At 48.9% G+C, this 15,752-nt stretch overlaps 1 protein-coding gene and 1 long non-coding RNA gene across 2 annotated transcripts in view; both read right to left on the reverse strand.

Annotated features, from left to right (window-relative positions):
• LOC309355719 (polyunsaturated fatty acid lipoxygenase ALOX15B-like) overlaps positions 1–1,946 on the reverse strand; it is a 45,387-nt gene extending 43,441 nt beyond the window's left edge. Inside the window, exon 1 of the mRNA XM_081886799.1 lies at positions 1,517–1,946. Coding sequence (XP_081742925.1) covers positions 1,517–1,813 — 297 coding nt within the window. The 5' untranslated portion in view covers positions 1,814–1,946. The remainder of the gene's footprint in view (positions 1–1,516) is intronic.
• Positions 1,947–6,971: 5,025 nt separating this feature from the next.
• Positions 6,972–13,867, reverse strand: LOC309355939. The gene is made up of 3 exons (XR_014162650.1): positions 13,739–13,867; positions 8,843–8,907; positions 6,972–7,021 (listed from the first exon to the last, which is right to left on the reverse strand). It is a non-coding gene; the product is annotated as an uncharacterized lncRNA (long non-coding RNA).
• Positions 13,868–15,752: the final 1,885 nt, after the last annotated feature.

The following is a 15,752-nucleotide window of genomic DNA, read 5'->3' on the forward strand; positions in this document are numbered from 1 at the left end:
TTTCACAACTAAGGCCACAACTGAGCTCCTCAGAGATAAAGGTGGGATACAGCCTCCCAGATAGCTCAGTGAGCAGAGCATGAGATTCTTAAGCTCAGGGTTCTGGGTTCGAGTCCCACGTGGGGGAAAAGATTCCTGCATTGGACTAGATGACCCTCACGGTCCCTTCCAACTCTACAATTTTAAATGCAACCAATAATATAAGTTATTTGTGGTATGGCAAGTTTGCAGTTCCTGGACTGTATCAGTTCCAGGCAGGGTAGACCCCACTGGAATTCATGGTCCTTGTGCTTAATTTAGGCCCATTGACTTTGATAGGTTTTATTTATCTATATTGGAGAGAATAGGTAAAGGTAAAGGGACCCCTGACCATTACGTCCAGTCGTGGCCGACTCTGGGGTTGCGGCGCTCATCTCGCTTTACTGGCCGAGGAGCCGGTGTACAGCTTCCGGGTCATGTGGCCAGCATGACTGAGCCGCTTCTGGCGAACCAGAGCAGCGCACGGAAATGCCGTTTACCTTCCCGCCGGAGTGGTACCTATTTATCTACTTGCACTTTGAGGTGCTTTCGAACTGCTAGGTTGGCAGGAGCAGGGACCGAGCAACGGGAGCTCACCCCGTCGCAGGGATTTGAACCGCCGACCTTCTGATCGGCAAGTCCTAGGCTCTGTGGTTTAACCAATAGTGCCACCCACGTCCCTTATTGGAGAGAATATACATATATATTGGAGAGAATATAAATCTCTCTCTCTCTTCTGCTTAACAACATTCACACTAGCGCAAGAGGGTGCAATAGGTTCCTACTGATTCGTGTGAAAATATCGGAGGAGGAGAAAGCATGCAGAAAGTCCCTGATTTCATCCCTAGCCTCTCCAGGTAAGACTGGGAGAGGTCCCATCTGAAATCTTAGAGAGCTTCTACCAGCCAGTGTAAACAATATTGACCTAAATGGACCACGGTTCTGGCTCAGTATAATTCAGCCTCCTAGGTCCCCATGTCTGAAGGCCACCTCTCCGAGTCCCAGCAACCACAAGCGAGGCTGGATCAATTTAGATTTAAAGGCCTTCAACATTTTTTGGCAGACTCCTTGCATATGAAACGCAAAATTAAGCAGCTACCCAGAGATCGTCCCCCCGTTTTTCACCCCCAAAACCCGGCGTTCAGCTCAAACCTTTCCGGCTGCTACGTGTACAGCGAAACGAGAGAGTTCTTTGGTCGAGTTTTCTGATTAGGATTCGAAAGCTAAACGTCGGACTCAAAAGGATACCCGGGTATTAATTTGAGCTCTCTTGCAAATTCGTTTGGGTCCCGGAGCTGTCATTTGTGGCTTATCGTCAATCGCGCGCGAATTAAAAACTTAGAAGCAATTTGTTTTATTGTCGTTTGTTTAATCATAGCTGCTTAGAGATTAAAGCTCCCTTAAGGTCATCCAAAAGACGTTTGCAAAAGGAGATGCTATTTGTTATGGAGAGTTGGCGGACCACCCTCTCCCCGAACCGCTAAACCCCAGAGCTTACCGATCCCTTGGCACAACTGGTTCCGACCCGGTTCAGAAGCTGCTTGGCGCTCTCTCCGTTGGTCCCCACCAAAGTGATGGAAATGGAGTCAAAGGTCCCAGTTAGGAGACCTTGCCCGGTCGTCACTTTGACTTTGTAGATAACTGGTTCGGCCGGCTTGGAGGAGAAGATCCCCACTTGTTCCATCTTGCCCACGTTTGGACCCTCGGGAGATCGGGGCGAAGAGAAGCCGGAAAAAGCTTCGGGAAGAACCCGGGAGCCTGGCTTATAAGTGTGGTGCGAAGGCGAGGAAAACATCTGCTCCAGGAACCGGCTCGTCTCCCTTTTGGCTGAGCTACGCCCAGGTGCCTCCAAGCGACAGGGCTCAATCCAAGTCTTCCCACCCACTCTCGCTGCCTCGACTCACACAGGTAACCTCCTGCAGCACAGGCAATCATTTATATATATTTGTACGTCCACACACAGGCCTTCTCCTCCATCCTCCCCGCGTACAAAGGTGAAAGCCAAGCTGCGCCTGGAAATGGACCACACATCTCTCCATCGTGGGTGGCGACCTCCCATCGCGCCAGGTGCATCTCAGCAGGGAGGGATGAGGGCGATGGCAGGACTGGAAGGCAGGGGGGTGGAGCGAAGCAGATGCGAAGATAGGCAGAGAGAAAGGGGGGGTTTCACCGATGGAAATTAGACAAGGGCTCAGGACTATGTCCAGAGCCTTTTTCCAGCCCTATCTGGAGACGTCGGGGATCGAACCTGCGACCTTTTGCAGGCAAAGGAGGTGATCTGTCCCCAAGCTGAAGCCCAGCTCCACAAACTCCTTCCAGAGCAATTGGAGGGGGCGGGAGTTTGGGGGATTCAGTGCCCCTCTCTGTTTACCTGGTTGCTAGCATTGCCAGGTCAGGAGCATCCCAGGCCCCAAATCTAGGGGCAGCCCGACTGGCAGGGCCACAAGGGCAGGCCCCCAGAGATGGAGGTTAATGGAAGCGAGTCCTTGACTTCCCAGTGCCATCCCCTTTTTGATATATTTGTTGTTGTTACAGAATATTTCAACTGAACAAAATAAAACGGAAATAAAAAGCGAATGAAATATATAAATTAAGAATGGAATAAAAAGTAAAAGGTATATTATATCATTAATCAGTGGTCCCTCGGGTTAAGAACTTAATTCGTTCCGGAGGTCCATTCTTAACCTGAAACTGTTCTTAACCTGAAGCACCACTTTAGCTAATGGGGCCTCCCTCTGCTGCCGTGCCGACAGAGCACTATTTCTGTTCTCATCCTGAAGCAAAGTTCTTAACCTGAGGTACTATTTCTGGGTTAGCGGAGTCTGTAACCTGAAGCGTATGTAACCTGAAGCGTATGTAACCCGAGGTACCACTGTATATGCAAATAACTACAATTCCACATGTTTGTCTAGCACAGTGGTACCTCGGTTTATGAACCTAATCCGTTCCAGAAGTCCATTCTTAAACCAAAACCGTTCTTAAACTGAGGCGTGCTTTCCTTAACGAGGCCTCCCGCCGCCAGTGCCCTTCCACTGTTCGGCTTCTTTTTGTAGACCGAGGTAAAGTTCACTAACCGAAACACTACTTCCGGTTTTGCAGAGTTCTTATCCCGAATAGTTCGTAAAGAGGGCCGTTCTTAACCCAAGGTACCACAGTACATCAATATATAAGTGTTATTATTATCCAAATACATATATGCAGTGCTTTTTCCCCCCTAAAAAAATGTTTAGGGCTGCTCTCATTTTGACTCAAGAAAATCACCATTTTATAGTTCAAACTGGAAAAAATAAATACAGTAAATGGACAAAAGGCCGCCATCGGGGGTAGCAACGGAACAAACGAGTCACCATGCTGGAGAAGAAACTATTTTTTTAAAAAAATAGTTTCTTCTCCCATTAGATTCACAAAATGTTTAGGGGTATGTGTCCCCCCAGAAAAAAGGCACTACATATATGGTTATAACCTACTATATTTTTAGTAAGCACACTTCCAAGCACCCAATCACCAGACGTCACCGTGAGGTGACCGTGAGACGTCAGGTGATTGACAGGCGAGCCCTGCCCAGGGGTCAAAATTGGCCCACAAGGCTGGGTCCTCATAAACACCTTGACCCATGGAGCCCGAAAGTCTGTGTGACGCGGCAGCTAAAAAAGCCAATGCAATTCTGGGCTGCATCAATAGGAGTATAGCATCTAGATCAAGGGAAGTAATAGTGCCACTGTATTCTGCTCTGGTCAGACCTCACCTGTAGTACTGTGTCCAGTTCTGGGCACCACAGTTCAAGAAGGACACTGACAAACTGGAACGTGTCCAGAGGAAGGCAACCAAAATGGTCAAAGGCCTGGAAACGATGCCTTATGAGGAACAGCTAAGGGAGCTGGGCATGTTTAGCCTGGAGAAGAGGAGGTGAAGGGGTGATATGATAGCCATGTTCAAATATATAAAAGGATGTCACATAGAGGAGGGAGAAAGGTTGTTTTCTGCTGCTCCAGAGAAGCGGACACGGAGCAATGGATCCAAACTACAAGAAAGAAGATTCCACCTAAACATTAGGAAGAACTTCCTGACAGTAAGAGCTGTTTGACAGTGGAATTTGCTGCCCAGGAGTGTGGTGGAGTCTCCTTCTTTGGAGGTCTTTAAGCAGAGGCTTGACAACCATATGTCAGGAGTGCTCTGATGGGGTTTCCTGCTTGGCAGGGGGTTGGACTCCATGGCCCTTGTGGTCTCTTCCAACTCTATGATTCTATGATTCTATGAAAGTCTCCTCAGCCCTGATATGAAAGGTGAGCAGCAAATGTAATAATAAATGAATGAATTCATGGCAGGCACAATCGTTCAAATTCATCGTCCCAGGACAATGATGATGATGATCAATTCAATTTATATACTTGAATTTGATCATATTCTTTCACGGCGTGTGAGTGGTTTCCCTGCTGAGTCGAGGGGGCTGCAAAATTGAGAAGACCCATCATTTTGAGAAAACCCATTTCAGACCCATTTGAGAGGGTACTATATGTGGTGGCAATGTCAGGTTATTAAAAAAAGCTTGGATAATGATATATAATGATTTGAAGAAAATGCTTAAAATAACCTTTGTTAAAAAAACGGAAGACTTGACATTGGGTTCTACAGGATTGAATGTTTTCAAAGAGAAAAAATAATCTCCCCCTGTATATGATAGCAGATACTTGGCCACGATCATCCCAGAATTTCAAAAGGAAGACATCTCTGCCAAAGAAGATAAAGGAGATTAATTAATGGACCATGCAGGAATAATCAATTAATTAGAAACCAAAGAAAATAAGCGGACAATAATTTGGAAAGTGGAAAATTGTTCTTGCATACTTTCAAAGCATGATGTACAATATTATACATTAGCAGAACTTCGAAAAACACTTGTAATATGATGAAGAATGTATAAAACTGGAAAGTATTGCGAATTGAAGAGATCATGGACGTGCATGATTAGATGTAAAACAAAAGAACCAAGAAGGGGAGTGGAGGGGAGTCAAAGGATTCTAGAAATCCCATGTTTGGGAATTGTTATGAATTGTATACATAGTTGATCTAAGGATTAAAGGTAAAGGGACCCCTGATCATTAGGTCCAGTCGTGGCCGACTCTGGGGTTGCAGCGCTCATCTTGCTTTATTGGCCGAGGGAGCCAGCGTACAGCTTCCGGGTCATGTGGCCAGCATGACTAAGCCACTTCTGGCGAACCAGAGCAGCGCACGGAAACACCGTTTACCTTCCCGCCACAGCGGTACCTATTTATCTACTTGCACTTTGAGGTGCTTTCAAACTGCTAGGTTGACAGGAGCAACGGGAGCTCACTCTGTCGCGGGGATTCGAACCGCCGACCTTCTGATCGGCAAGTCCTAGGCTCTGTGGTTTAACCCACAGCGCCACCCACGTCCCTGATCTAAGGATTAAGGTACGGCTATTTTTATGTTTTTTGTTATTATTGTTAAAATTAATAAAATAGTATTAAAAGAGAGAGAGAGAAGACCCATTTGGGGGCACCAGATATTGGCCTCATTCAGAGCCCCAGACTACCAAAAAATTACCAAAGTTAGCTGCCCTGAGCCCGGTTTTTGAACCGGGAAGGGTGGGGTATAAATAAAAATTTGTTGTTGTGGTTGTTAAAATCCGTCCCTGATCTGGGTGGCTGCTGTGAGGACAAGATGCTGAATTAGGTGGGAGCAGTTGGCCTCCTCTAACATTCTTGAAATATCTGGAGCTTAGAAGGCAGGAGCAGTTACTCCCAGGGCACAGCCAAAATCCCTGTTTCCTCCTTCAGTGTCCTGTTAACCCCTTTATTTGTCCTGTTAACCCACAGCCACTCTCCTCAGCCCTCCCCAGCTGCACGCCCTTATCATTTTCTGAGCCCATCTCCCTCCACCTGCCACCCGCTTCCTCTGGAAAACCAGGAACTAACTAAACCAGGGCAGGATGTTGAGCCGTGGTGCAGATCCACTTAAATTTCCCTCGGGATGACTCAGTGGGTAACTAACTTCCCATCGCAATCCAGGAGGAGTTCTGAGTCGTTTGCATATTTAGAATAGGGAAGGGATTTAGCCAGCTAGTCATCACATTGGCCAAGGGCTCTAAAGTGCTTGGAGATTATTGTCTGGGGTGATGTGAAGTATGCGGCTTGGCTTGCTTGTGTGAGTTGTCTCTGGAGCTATCCCGTGGCTGGGCTGATCTCCGAGGGGCTGAGCATCCTTATTTGCATAGCTGTTAACTTTCCCATTTCTTGCGAGGAATCCTATTTGGAATAAGGGAATTTCCCTTAAAAAAAGGAAAAAGTTGACAACTATGCCTTATGTGACACAGGGCCGGATTAAACCCTTAAAAGATTTTTGGGGCCCCCATATATATCTAATTCAAAACATAAACAACAATGAACTGTAAGATGAAGTTTTAGGGAAGCTTTTAATGTTTAATAGAATATTTTATTTTAATATTTTGTTGGAAGCCACCCAGAGTGGCTGGGGAAACCCAGCCAGATGGGCGGGGTATAAATAATAATAATAATAATAATAATAATAATAATAATAATAATAATAATAATCTTTCAAAATGAAACAGATGGAAAACCATGATTATTTTTGATTTATTTCTATTTGAAAAATTTTCTGTTACTTTTTCTAATTGCAAAGTCTTTGATCAGGTCCTCAAAACTCATCTTATGCAACACATCGGCTTCTAAACTTGGAGATACGGCATCCAGCTAGCCTGCCTTGTTGTTCTGCTGGGATTTTTAATATACTTCAACTGAGAAAATGAACACTCAGCTGGGCAATTTGTGACCCTTAATGTTAAAAATCTGGCAATGGAAAATTTCTTTGGCGTCGCCCTTCCCTTGACGCCCTAAACACGGGCTTAATTTGCTTAACGGTTAATCTGACCATTGTTTGTTGCTAGGATGAATCCAAAACGTTTGTGCAAATAGCTCTGGCCTATATTTGCTTGTTTAAATAATTTGTTCCTCTTCCACAAGACCTAGTGGGAGGCAACAACAATAAAGCTGTTTGGTGATCAATATTTTTCCAAGTATGGGTTGCACACTTTGAAACCTGCTGTGCCAGTGTAAGGGCAAGAGGCTGATTTTGTTCTGCTTTTTAAAGAAAGCCGAGATTCTCAGAATACTGATTTCTATGCCTCAAACTACATTACAGTGGTACCTCGAGTTACATATGCTCAGTGGCGTAGCGTGGGGGGTGCAGGGGGGGCGGCCGCACCGGGCGCAACATCTGGGGGTTAGGGTTAGGGGGCGCAAATCCACGGGTTAGGGGGTGCAAATCCACGGGTTAGGGGCGCAAATTACTTGCCTTGCCCTGGGTGCTGACAACCCACGCTACGTCACTGCATATGCTTCAGATTACATACGCTTCAGGTTACAGACTCCGCTAACCCAGAAATAGTGCTTCAGGTTAAGAACTTTGCTTCAGGATGAGAACAGAAATCGTGCTCCGGCGGCGCGGCAGCAGCAGGAGGCCCCATTAGCTAAAGTTGTTCTTCAGGTTAAGAACAGTTTCAGGTTAAGAACGGACCTCCGGAACGAATTAAGTACTTAACCTGAGGTACTACTGTATGTGGAAATGTGGTCTAATTTCATGTGGTCCGTAGATTGAGTTCAAAAACTCCTTGTGAGTGATCCGTTCCTGAGCATTGTATTTTTTCCCAGGGATAAGGGGGAATGGGGTGGCACTGCCAGTTTGGGAACCATGTTTCTTTCACAGCTGGTTTGGACCCATCAGGAGTGCCAACATGGCCCTGTGACTGTGGGTGCCCGGGTTCATGGGAGCCAAGCAGCATGCATGACCCTGGCACTGAAATTTCTGGGTACCCAGCCGCTTCACGGGGAAATCTGTGGGCGCTCGGGCACCCAGGGAGTTGGCACCTATGGGATCCACCCACTCTATAGGGAGTTGCCAAGTAGGGAATGCAGATAAAAGGTTGCCTACACCTTAAGTGAAGGGAGGCAGGTGACGCTGTGGTCTAAACCACTGAGCCACTTGGGCTTGCCGATCAGAAGGTTGGCGGTTCGAATCCCCGTGACGGGGTGAGCTCCTGTTGCTCAGTCCCAGCTCCTGCCAGCCTAGCACCTAGAGTCTCTCCCTCATAATACAGGCAGCCACACCAAATTTATGCATGTTAAATATGTGTGTGACTGTATATTTGCATTACGCCAAGCTTAGAAGTGACCCAGAAACATTATAAAGAAATCACTGAAATGTCACCAAAAGGGCAGGGCAAAAAATAATATTTAAAAAATTCCACTTCTATTCTGACCCCTGGACAGTTAAACCCACAACCTGAGAATATCAGTCTACACATCAGAGAGATACAAAAGTTAGCTGATAGGTTGAAGCTGTGGTTCTCAAAGGGTGTAGCAAGTGTGGCAGGAAGAGCCACGGACAATCAAAGCAACATTTAAACATTTAATGCAGTATAGTATTGAGATCAGGGACGCGGGTGGCACTGTGGGTTAAACCAAAGAGCCTAGGTCTTGCCGATCGGAATGTCGGCGGTTCAAATCCCCGCAACGGGGTGAGCTCCCATTGCTCGGTCCCTGCTCCTGCCGACTTAGCAATTCGAAAGCACGGCAAAGTGCAAGTAGATAAATAGGTACCACTCCGGCGGGAAGGTAAACGGTGTTTCCGTGTGTTGCTCTGGTTCTCCAGAAGTGGTTTAGTCATGCTGGCCACGTGATCCGGAAGCTGTAGGCCGGCTCCCTCAGGCAGTAAAGCGAGATGAGCGCCGCAACCCCAGAGTCGGTCACGACTGGACCTAATGGTCAGGGGTCCCTTTACCCTTTACCTTAGCCAGGATGGCTCTGTTCTGCCACCTCAGCCGGAGGCTGCAATCCTCCTGACTGCCAGTTGCTGGAAAACACAGGAAGAGAGAGGGCTCTTGAACTCGGATCCCACTTGCGGGTTAATAATAATAATAATAATAATAATAATAATAATAATAATTTATTTATATCCCACCCTCCCCAGCTGAAGCCGGGCTCAGAGCAGCTATCCACAATAAAAGTAACACAGCATTCTAAAATCAATTCATTTTAAAATCAGTTCAAGATCAAATTAATGGCAACCATTGGGCTAGAGTTCTGTGAGGATTACCAAAGGAGGGGGTCAGACTGTGCCTTGGCCAAAGGCCTGGTGGAACAGCTCTGTCTTGCAGGCCCTGCGGAAAGATGTCAAGTCCCGCAGGGCCCTAGTCTCTTTTGACAGAGCGTTCCACCAGATCGGGGCCACAGCCGAAAAGGCCCTGGCTCTGGTTGAGGCCAGCCTAACAAGCATCTGGTTGGCCATAGCGGGAACAGAATGCTGGACCAGGTGGGCTGCCGGCCGGATCCAGCAATCCCTTCTTATGTTTTTAGCAGTAGAGTGAATGTGCTGGCTTAGCATCAATGAGCAGGGAGTTCCAAAGTCCAGCGCTGGCCACATTGAAAATCCCATCTCTTGCAAGAGTGGAACAAGCACTATGCAGCGCTTGCAGAGGTGTCAGTTCCGTAAATCTAAACGTCCGAGTGGGCGCAGATCGGGTAAAGCCCATAATGGATTATCCCTGATCCACTGGTTTGGCTGCATGCATAAGACTATGGCAGGAGTTTCTCACAGTGGCGTAGCGTGGGGGGTGCAGGGGGGCTGGCCGCACCGGGCGCAACATTTGGGGGTTAGGGGCGCAAATCCACGGGTTAGGGGGTGCAAATCCACGGGTTAGGGTGCACAAATTACTTGCCTTGCCCCGGGTGCTGACAACCCACGCTACGCCACTGGTTTCTCACTAGTGTGGTTCCCCTGGGAAATCCAATTTAACGCACCTTCTGATCCTTAATGCTATGTTCTCATGACTCATCATCATGTTTGTGAAGTACGCAAACTCTTTTGAATTTAAATTCCACGCTACCGGGGTGGTGGAGTGTTGCGAGTGTGGCCTAGTCGTGTGCCCCACGAGCCTCAGGTCTTTGATCCTAGCTCTTAGACCTCCGCTTTCTTCAAACAAAAATTATAATTTTTATTGCTTTGCTCCTACGGTGGTTTCCCCTCCGACCGTTGCCCTGAATTTGCACCTATGGATTTACATTAGCAGCTGTTCATTTCTGTGCAAATTGCAATGGGGTGGTGCCCAGGCGCTTTCGGGTATAAGGGAGGATAAAAGAAAGTACTTCTTTGCGCAGTTCAACTATGGAACTCATTGCCACAGGGGCCAAGGATGGCCACCAACCTGGTATGCTTTAGGATTGGGCAGATTCATGGAGAAGGAGAGCGCTGTCAATGAGTTGAGACTGACCCAGAAACTCCAGCGGGTGCAGAATGCCGCGGCGAGACTCCTTACGGGGTCTTCACTGCGAGATCACATTCACCCGGTGCTATACCAGCTGCACTGGCTCCCGGTGGAGTATAGGTTTAAGGTGCTGGTTTTAACCTTTAAAGCCCTATACGGCCTAGGACCCTCGTACCTACGCGACCACCTCTCCTGGTATGTCCCACAAAGGAACTTACGGTCTTCAAACAAAAACATCTTGGAGGTGAGGTCCCGGGCCACAGGGAGATTAGGCTGGCCTCAACGAGATCCAGGGCTTCTTCGGCTGTGGCCCCGATCTTGTGGAACTCTCTGTCACAAGAGACTAGGGCCCTGCAGGACTTGACATCTTTCCACAGGGCCTGCAAGACAGAGCTGTTCCACCAGGCCTTTGGCCAGGGCACAGCCTGACCCCCTCCTTTGGCAATCTTCACAGAACTCTAGCCCAATGGTTGCCATCAATTTGAGTTGAATTAATTTTATAATGAAATGATTTTAGAACGTTGTACTATTTTTATTGTTGTTAGCCACCCTGAGCCCGGCTTCGGCCGGGGAGGGCGGGATATAAATAAATTTTTTTATTATTATTATTATTATTATTATTATTATTATTATTATTATTATTCCTAGCCAGGACAGTTGTGCTCTCTGCCACCAGACAAACTGATTTGCCTCTGTGCTGAAGGACCTGCAGGAGGAGAGTGTGGTATTATGACTACTCTGCTTAAATATAATTATAATTGAGGATATAGGGCCTGAAAAGTCTTCTCAACATGAGGAAATAACCACAAATGGTCCAGAATATCCAGTAAGACCAGGTTGGCAAAAGCTGCTCGCCTCTGTTTGCCCTCTGCTCGCCTGACCACCTGCGAGAAGCCACCTTGAGTCAGATCACTTGTCCACCTAGCATAGCTGTCAACTTACAGTTTTGAAAATAAGAGACCAGCAGCCAAAATAAGGTATTTTAGTCAACCAGCTGAAATACGAAGTTAAAAGGGACCAGATAATTTTGGAGAGCAGCGCCGGTTTTTAGCCCTTCGTTTCCAGAGGTTGCTGCTCAAGACACCCGCCGATTAAACACTGCAGTTAAATAACTACAAGCAGCAACCACTTTTTGCGCAAAATGAAGTCCAAGCTACGAAGATGCTGCTGCAGTTCTGTGTCTTTTCTCTCGTGCTCCATCTGCAGCTCTCAGTTCCATCAGACGGGGCGGGAGGAAGGGGGGGGGGGGAAATAGCGCCCGAAGTAAACCCGCAGATCAGACCATCTATGCTAGTCTACCACTACAAATCTATGGGAGAAGCTCTTGCGGTCCTTCCCTTGTAGCCCTTGGAACACCTGCCCACGCCTCCGCCTCCTCCTCTTCCTCCTCTCTCTGAACTGCTTTCTCTATGGTTGCCCTCGCTCTCCTCTCAAGGCTCCTCAGCAATTCATAGGCCATGCCAGGCTGCCCATCTCATTTGGGTCCTTCAGTGGCGCAGCCATAGTATGGCCTAGCAAGAATGGCAGCGACGGGCAGAGGGGAGGCCCCAGGTAGAGACGCTCAGTTCGGCAGCTGCAAGGAGGATGGCGGTGGAAGGGCCCAAGGCTCCCACCAGTCCCGGTGGAGAGGGGCTCCCAGGGGCCGAGGCTGGTGAGAGGAGGCCGGAGGGGGGCGGGCCAGGCAGCCAAGCAACACAGCTGGAGCCTCCCTCCTCCCTGGCCGGCAGGGAGAGAGGGAGAGGAGCTGCTTCCTTTGAAACCCGGGAAATTTAAGGGACATCATCAATAAGGGACAGCAACGGGACACGGCGCTGGGATAAGGGACTGTCCCACCAAATAAGGGACAGTTGACAGCTATGTCACCTAGCTTTGTTGAGAGGGCTAACCCCTGAGGACTCTCAACCTGGCCCTTGGATCCTGCCCCAGGCCACATCCCTCCCTGCTCCAGTCTTGTTCACCATGCCGGATTACCAAATAGGAAGAGAAGAAACCAGCCTATGGGCCCCACGCCTTCTAGGGCCGTCCCCCAACAACGGATCAAAATAATACTGGTTTGATCTTGAAAGAAGCTTTCTCACGATATACTAAAAAGGTGAAGGTAAAGATGCGGTTTCCAGCAACTGGTATTCAGAAGAATCGCTGCCTGTCTGTGGAGGTGGAGCACTGCCATCACAGCCTCCTGTGGCAGTGAGTTCCACAGCTGAACTATTTGCTGGATGAAGAAGGGTTTTTTCCTTCTGTCCCAAATCTCCCAACCTTCAGCTTATTGGGATGTCATATTGGATGATTCCTACTGAAATATACTCAGAGTGTGGATTTCATGCTTTTTATTCAGCCAATAGTAGTGAGGAATGAAAGTTATTTACACAATGGGCCGCACGTGATTGGCTAATTCCAGGATTCTCCTGTAGGCCAATCAGGTTGCGGATTCACTTCCACCTGGAGCTGGATTGAGTGGCTCCTGCGGACCAATCATACTGCTGCATTGTTTTAGAACCAAGCAGGCTGCTGTGTTCTGAATCATATTGTTCTAGGACCAATCAGGCTGCTGCATTTTGGATCCTATTGTTCTAGGACCAATCAGACTGCTGCATTTTGGACATAGCTGTCAACTTACAGATTTGAAAATAAGGGACCAGCAGCCTCGAAAATAAAGGATCAGCAGCCAAAATAAGGGATTTTCCAAGCACAGGTATGTTCAACTTCTGAGCCCCTCTGAGCCAAAGGCAGAAAGCCCAGCCAGCAGCCAAACGAAGCCTCAAGCGGTGGTTCCCACAGCGCAGCAACCCGGCAAAGGGGATGCAGCAAGGAAAACCACCGTCCCCTCTCCGCTGGGAAGCGCTGAGCAAAGGCGAGTGCCCAGGCAACGCGGCCGATTTGATCGGCACAAGGCATGCAAGCTCCACCCCCCAGTCGTTCTTAGACTCCTTATTGGGTGAGCAACGCAGCCAAGCAACACAGTTGGAGCCTCCCTCCTCCCTGGCCAGCAGGGAGGGAGGGAGAGGAGCTGCTTCCTTTGAAACCTGGGAAATTTAAGGGATATCATCAATAAGGGACAGCAGCGGGACACAGCGCTGGGATAAGGGACTTTCCCGCCAAATAAGGGACAGTTGACAGCTATGATTTTGGATCCTATTCAACTCCTACGTTTCCGAAGCTGGTGCAAAGGGGAGCAGATTCGGCACAAGACATTCCCGGTGGAAGGAGGTTGTTCAGTTTGCGGCCTTTAACCCGCGGGTGTTCGGCTCGGAAAAAGGCACGTTGCCTGGTTGCACCAAATTAGTTCGGATCCCATCCGACGCAACCTTGGGGCCACGGAGGCCTCCTCTTGCTCAATTCCTTCCCCACCCAGGGACACGTGAAATGCGGCTGCCTCCGGGCGTTTCTTCACACTCCAGCTGCCCAAGCTGCGTGACTCACCGGCCCAGCAGATGGAGAACAAAAGCGTGACACAGCAGAAAAACAGCAACCTGCTGCCCTCCAGATGCTGGAACTGGATGCGAGTCATACCCAAAACATCTGGAAGGTGCACCAGCTGTGCTGAGGTCTCCAACAGGTCACCTGGACTTCTCTGCTGTCCTTGTCAGCATCGCCCTTGAGCCAGTGCCACTGACTGGACTCATCCACTTCAGCCCCGACTGGGCCAGGCGAGCTGGGTAGCACTTCCAGAGACCACCTTCTGCACAGGAACAGGTCAAAGTGCTGTGGACTCACAGCTTAGTGTTGTGAGCTCCGGATTCACTTCCACAAGACAGTCGTCGCACAGCAGAGTCTAGCAGAGTATAAACGACTCGGAGAGCAGCTCTGTAGAATATCTTCTTTATTCTATCTACAACTATAATGCACAACTATATACAGAGCTAAATGAGGTCTAAACGAAAAATGCTGAACTGCACTGAGTGTCTGCAGCTGCTCTTAGCAGCAACCTTATCTATACACACGATCTCTCTCTAACACTCAGTCTCTCTCTCTCTCTCTCCGACACTTTGATGTGAGGCTGGAGCGGAATAAGTAGAGAGCAGAAACGGCCCCCTCCTCTCTGGAGAATCAGCAGAGAACATCAGCAGATTCTTGGATATGGGAGGGGTGAAATCTCCTCAGTTCTTGGTGCTGCATTTTGGGTCAAGAAAAGCCACTTGCGCCCTATGGAGTAGGGGGGGTTGCGGGCTTCGCGGCCCCACCACGCCCGCAGCGGCCGGAACCCAGGCCACGTCACCTCCTGGCCAGCCAATCAGCCAGCTCTGGGGGTGTGGCTGCCTTATTTAAAGCGGGACGAGGCCGGGGATCTCCCTCTTTGCCGCCTGCCAGCTGCTCCTGCTTTCCCCGCCCTATAAAGTTTTCGTTCCTTGACCTTGCTATGGACCTCGGTTGGTCGCCGTTGAGGTTGGCCTGGTAGGAATTTTTCCACTTGGCAAATTGGCGCCGGCCACTTGGTTTTCGGGACATGGTTGGGGCTGTGGGTTACACCACAGAGCCTAGGACTTGCCGATCAGAAGGTTGGCGGTTCGAATCCCCGCGACAGGGTGAATTCCCGTTGCTCGGTCCCTGCTCCTGCCAACCTAGCACTTCGAAAGCACCTCAAAGTGCAAGTAGATAAATAGGTATCGCTCCGGCGGGAAGGTAAACGGCGTTTCTATGCGCTGCTCTGGTTTGCCAGAAGCGGCTTAGTCATGCTGGCCACATGACCCTGAAGCTGTACGCCGGCTCCCTCGGCCAATAAAGAGAGATGAGTGCCGCAACCCCAGAGTCGTCTGCGACTGGACCTAATGGTCAGGGGTCCCTTTACCTTTACTTGGTTTTTGCCTGCCTCATAGCAAATCGTCACAACTTTCTGGGTATTGGTGGTTAGGCATTGGTATAGTTCTGTAGATGGAAGAGGGGAGGTAGGGCCATCACTTGCCCTGCATATTGAAGGGAAGTCCGATAAAAGATTCCAGGGGGCGTTGCCCTGTCTGAAGCCTATGGAGGTGAGGGCCTAAGGCATGCCCCCTATCGGTGACCCCGGGGGAGTTCCTAGTTGATGTGCCTCAACAGGACTCCCCCTACTGGTGGTTAACCCTTCCCGGACTTCAAGCGGACGGGCTGAAGTCGGATATGGTCGGTTAGGACCAATGCCTAAGCCAATACCGCTCATCACCTGTAACCAATAAAGTTGTGGCCTTGTTTAGCCCATTAACCTTAATAATTGTGTCCTGTGTCATTATTTCCATGGGGGGCGGAATCGCCACACACCCAGAGGTTTGCTTGCAAGCGCCTGCTCTGCCATCTTCCTGACGGCCGGAACAAATATTACTAATATTTCTAATATTTCATCGTCATCTGTTGCAAAATTGACCATAATGGCTAGGGGTCCATTAAGCCTCAGATGCTACTGCTGCATCATTCGTGGGGGGAAACTTCACTGTCTGTTCCCTTTTAACACATATGATCTTCA

The sequence above is a fragment of the Podarcis melisellensis genome (assembly GCF_964234715.1).
Source record: "Podarcis melisellensis genome assembly, chromosome: 13".
NCBI lineage: Eukaryota > Metazoa > Chordata > Lepidosauria > Squamata > Lacertidae > Podarcis > Podarcis melisellensis.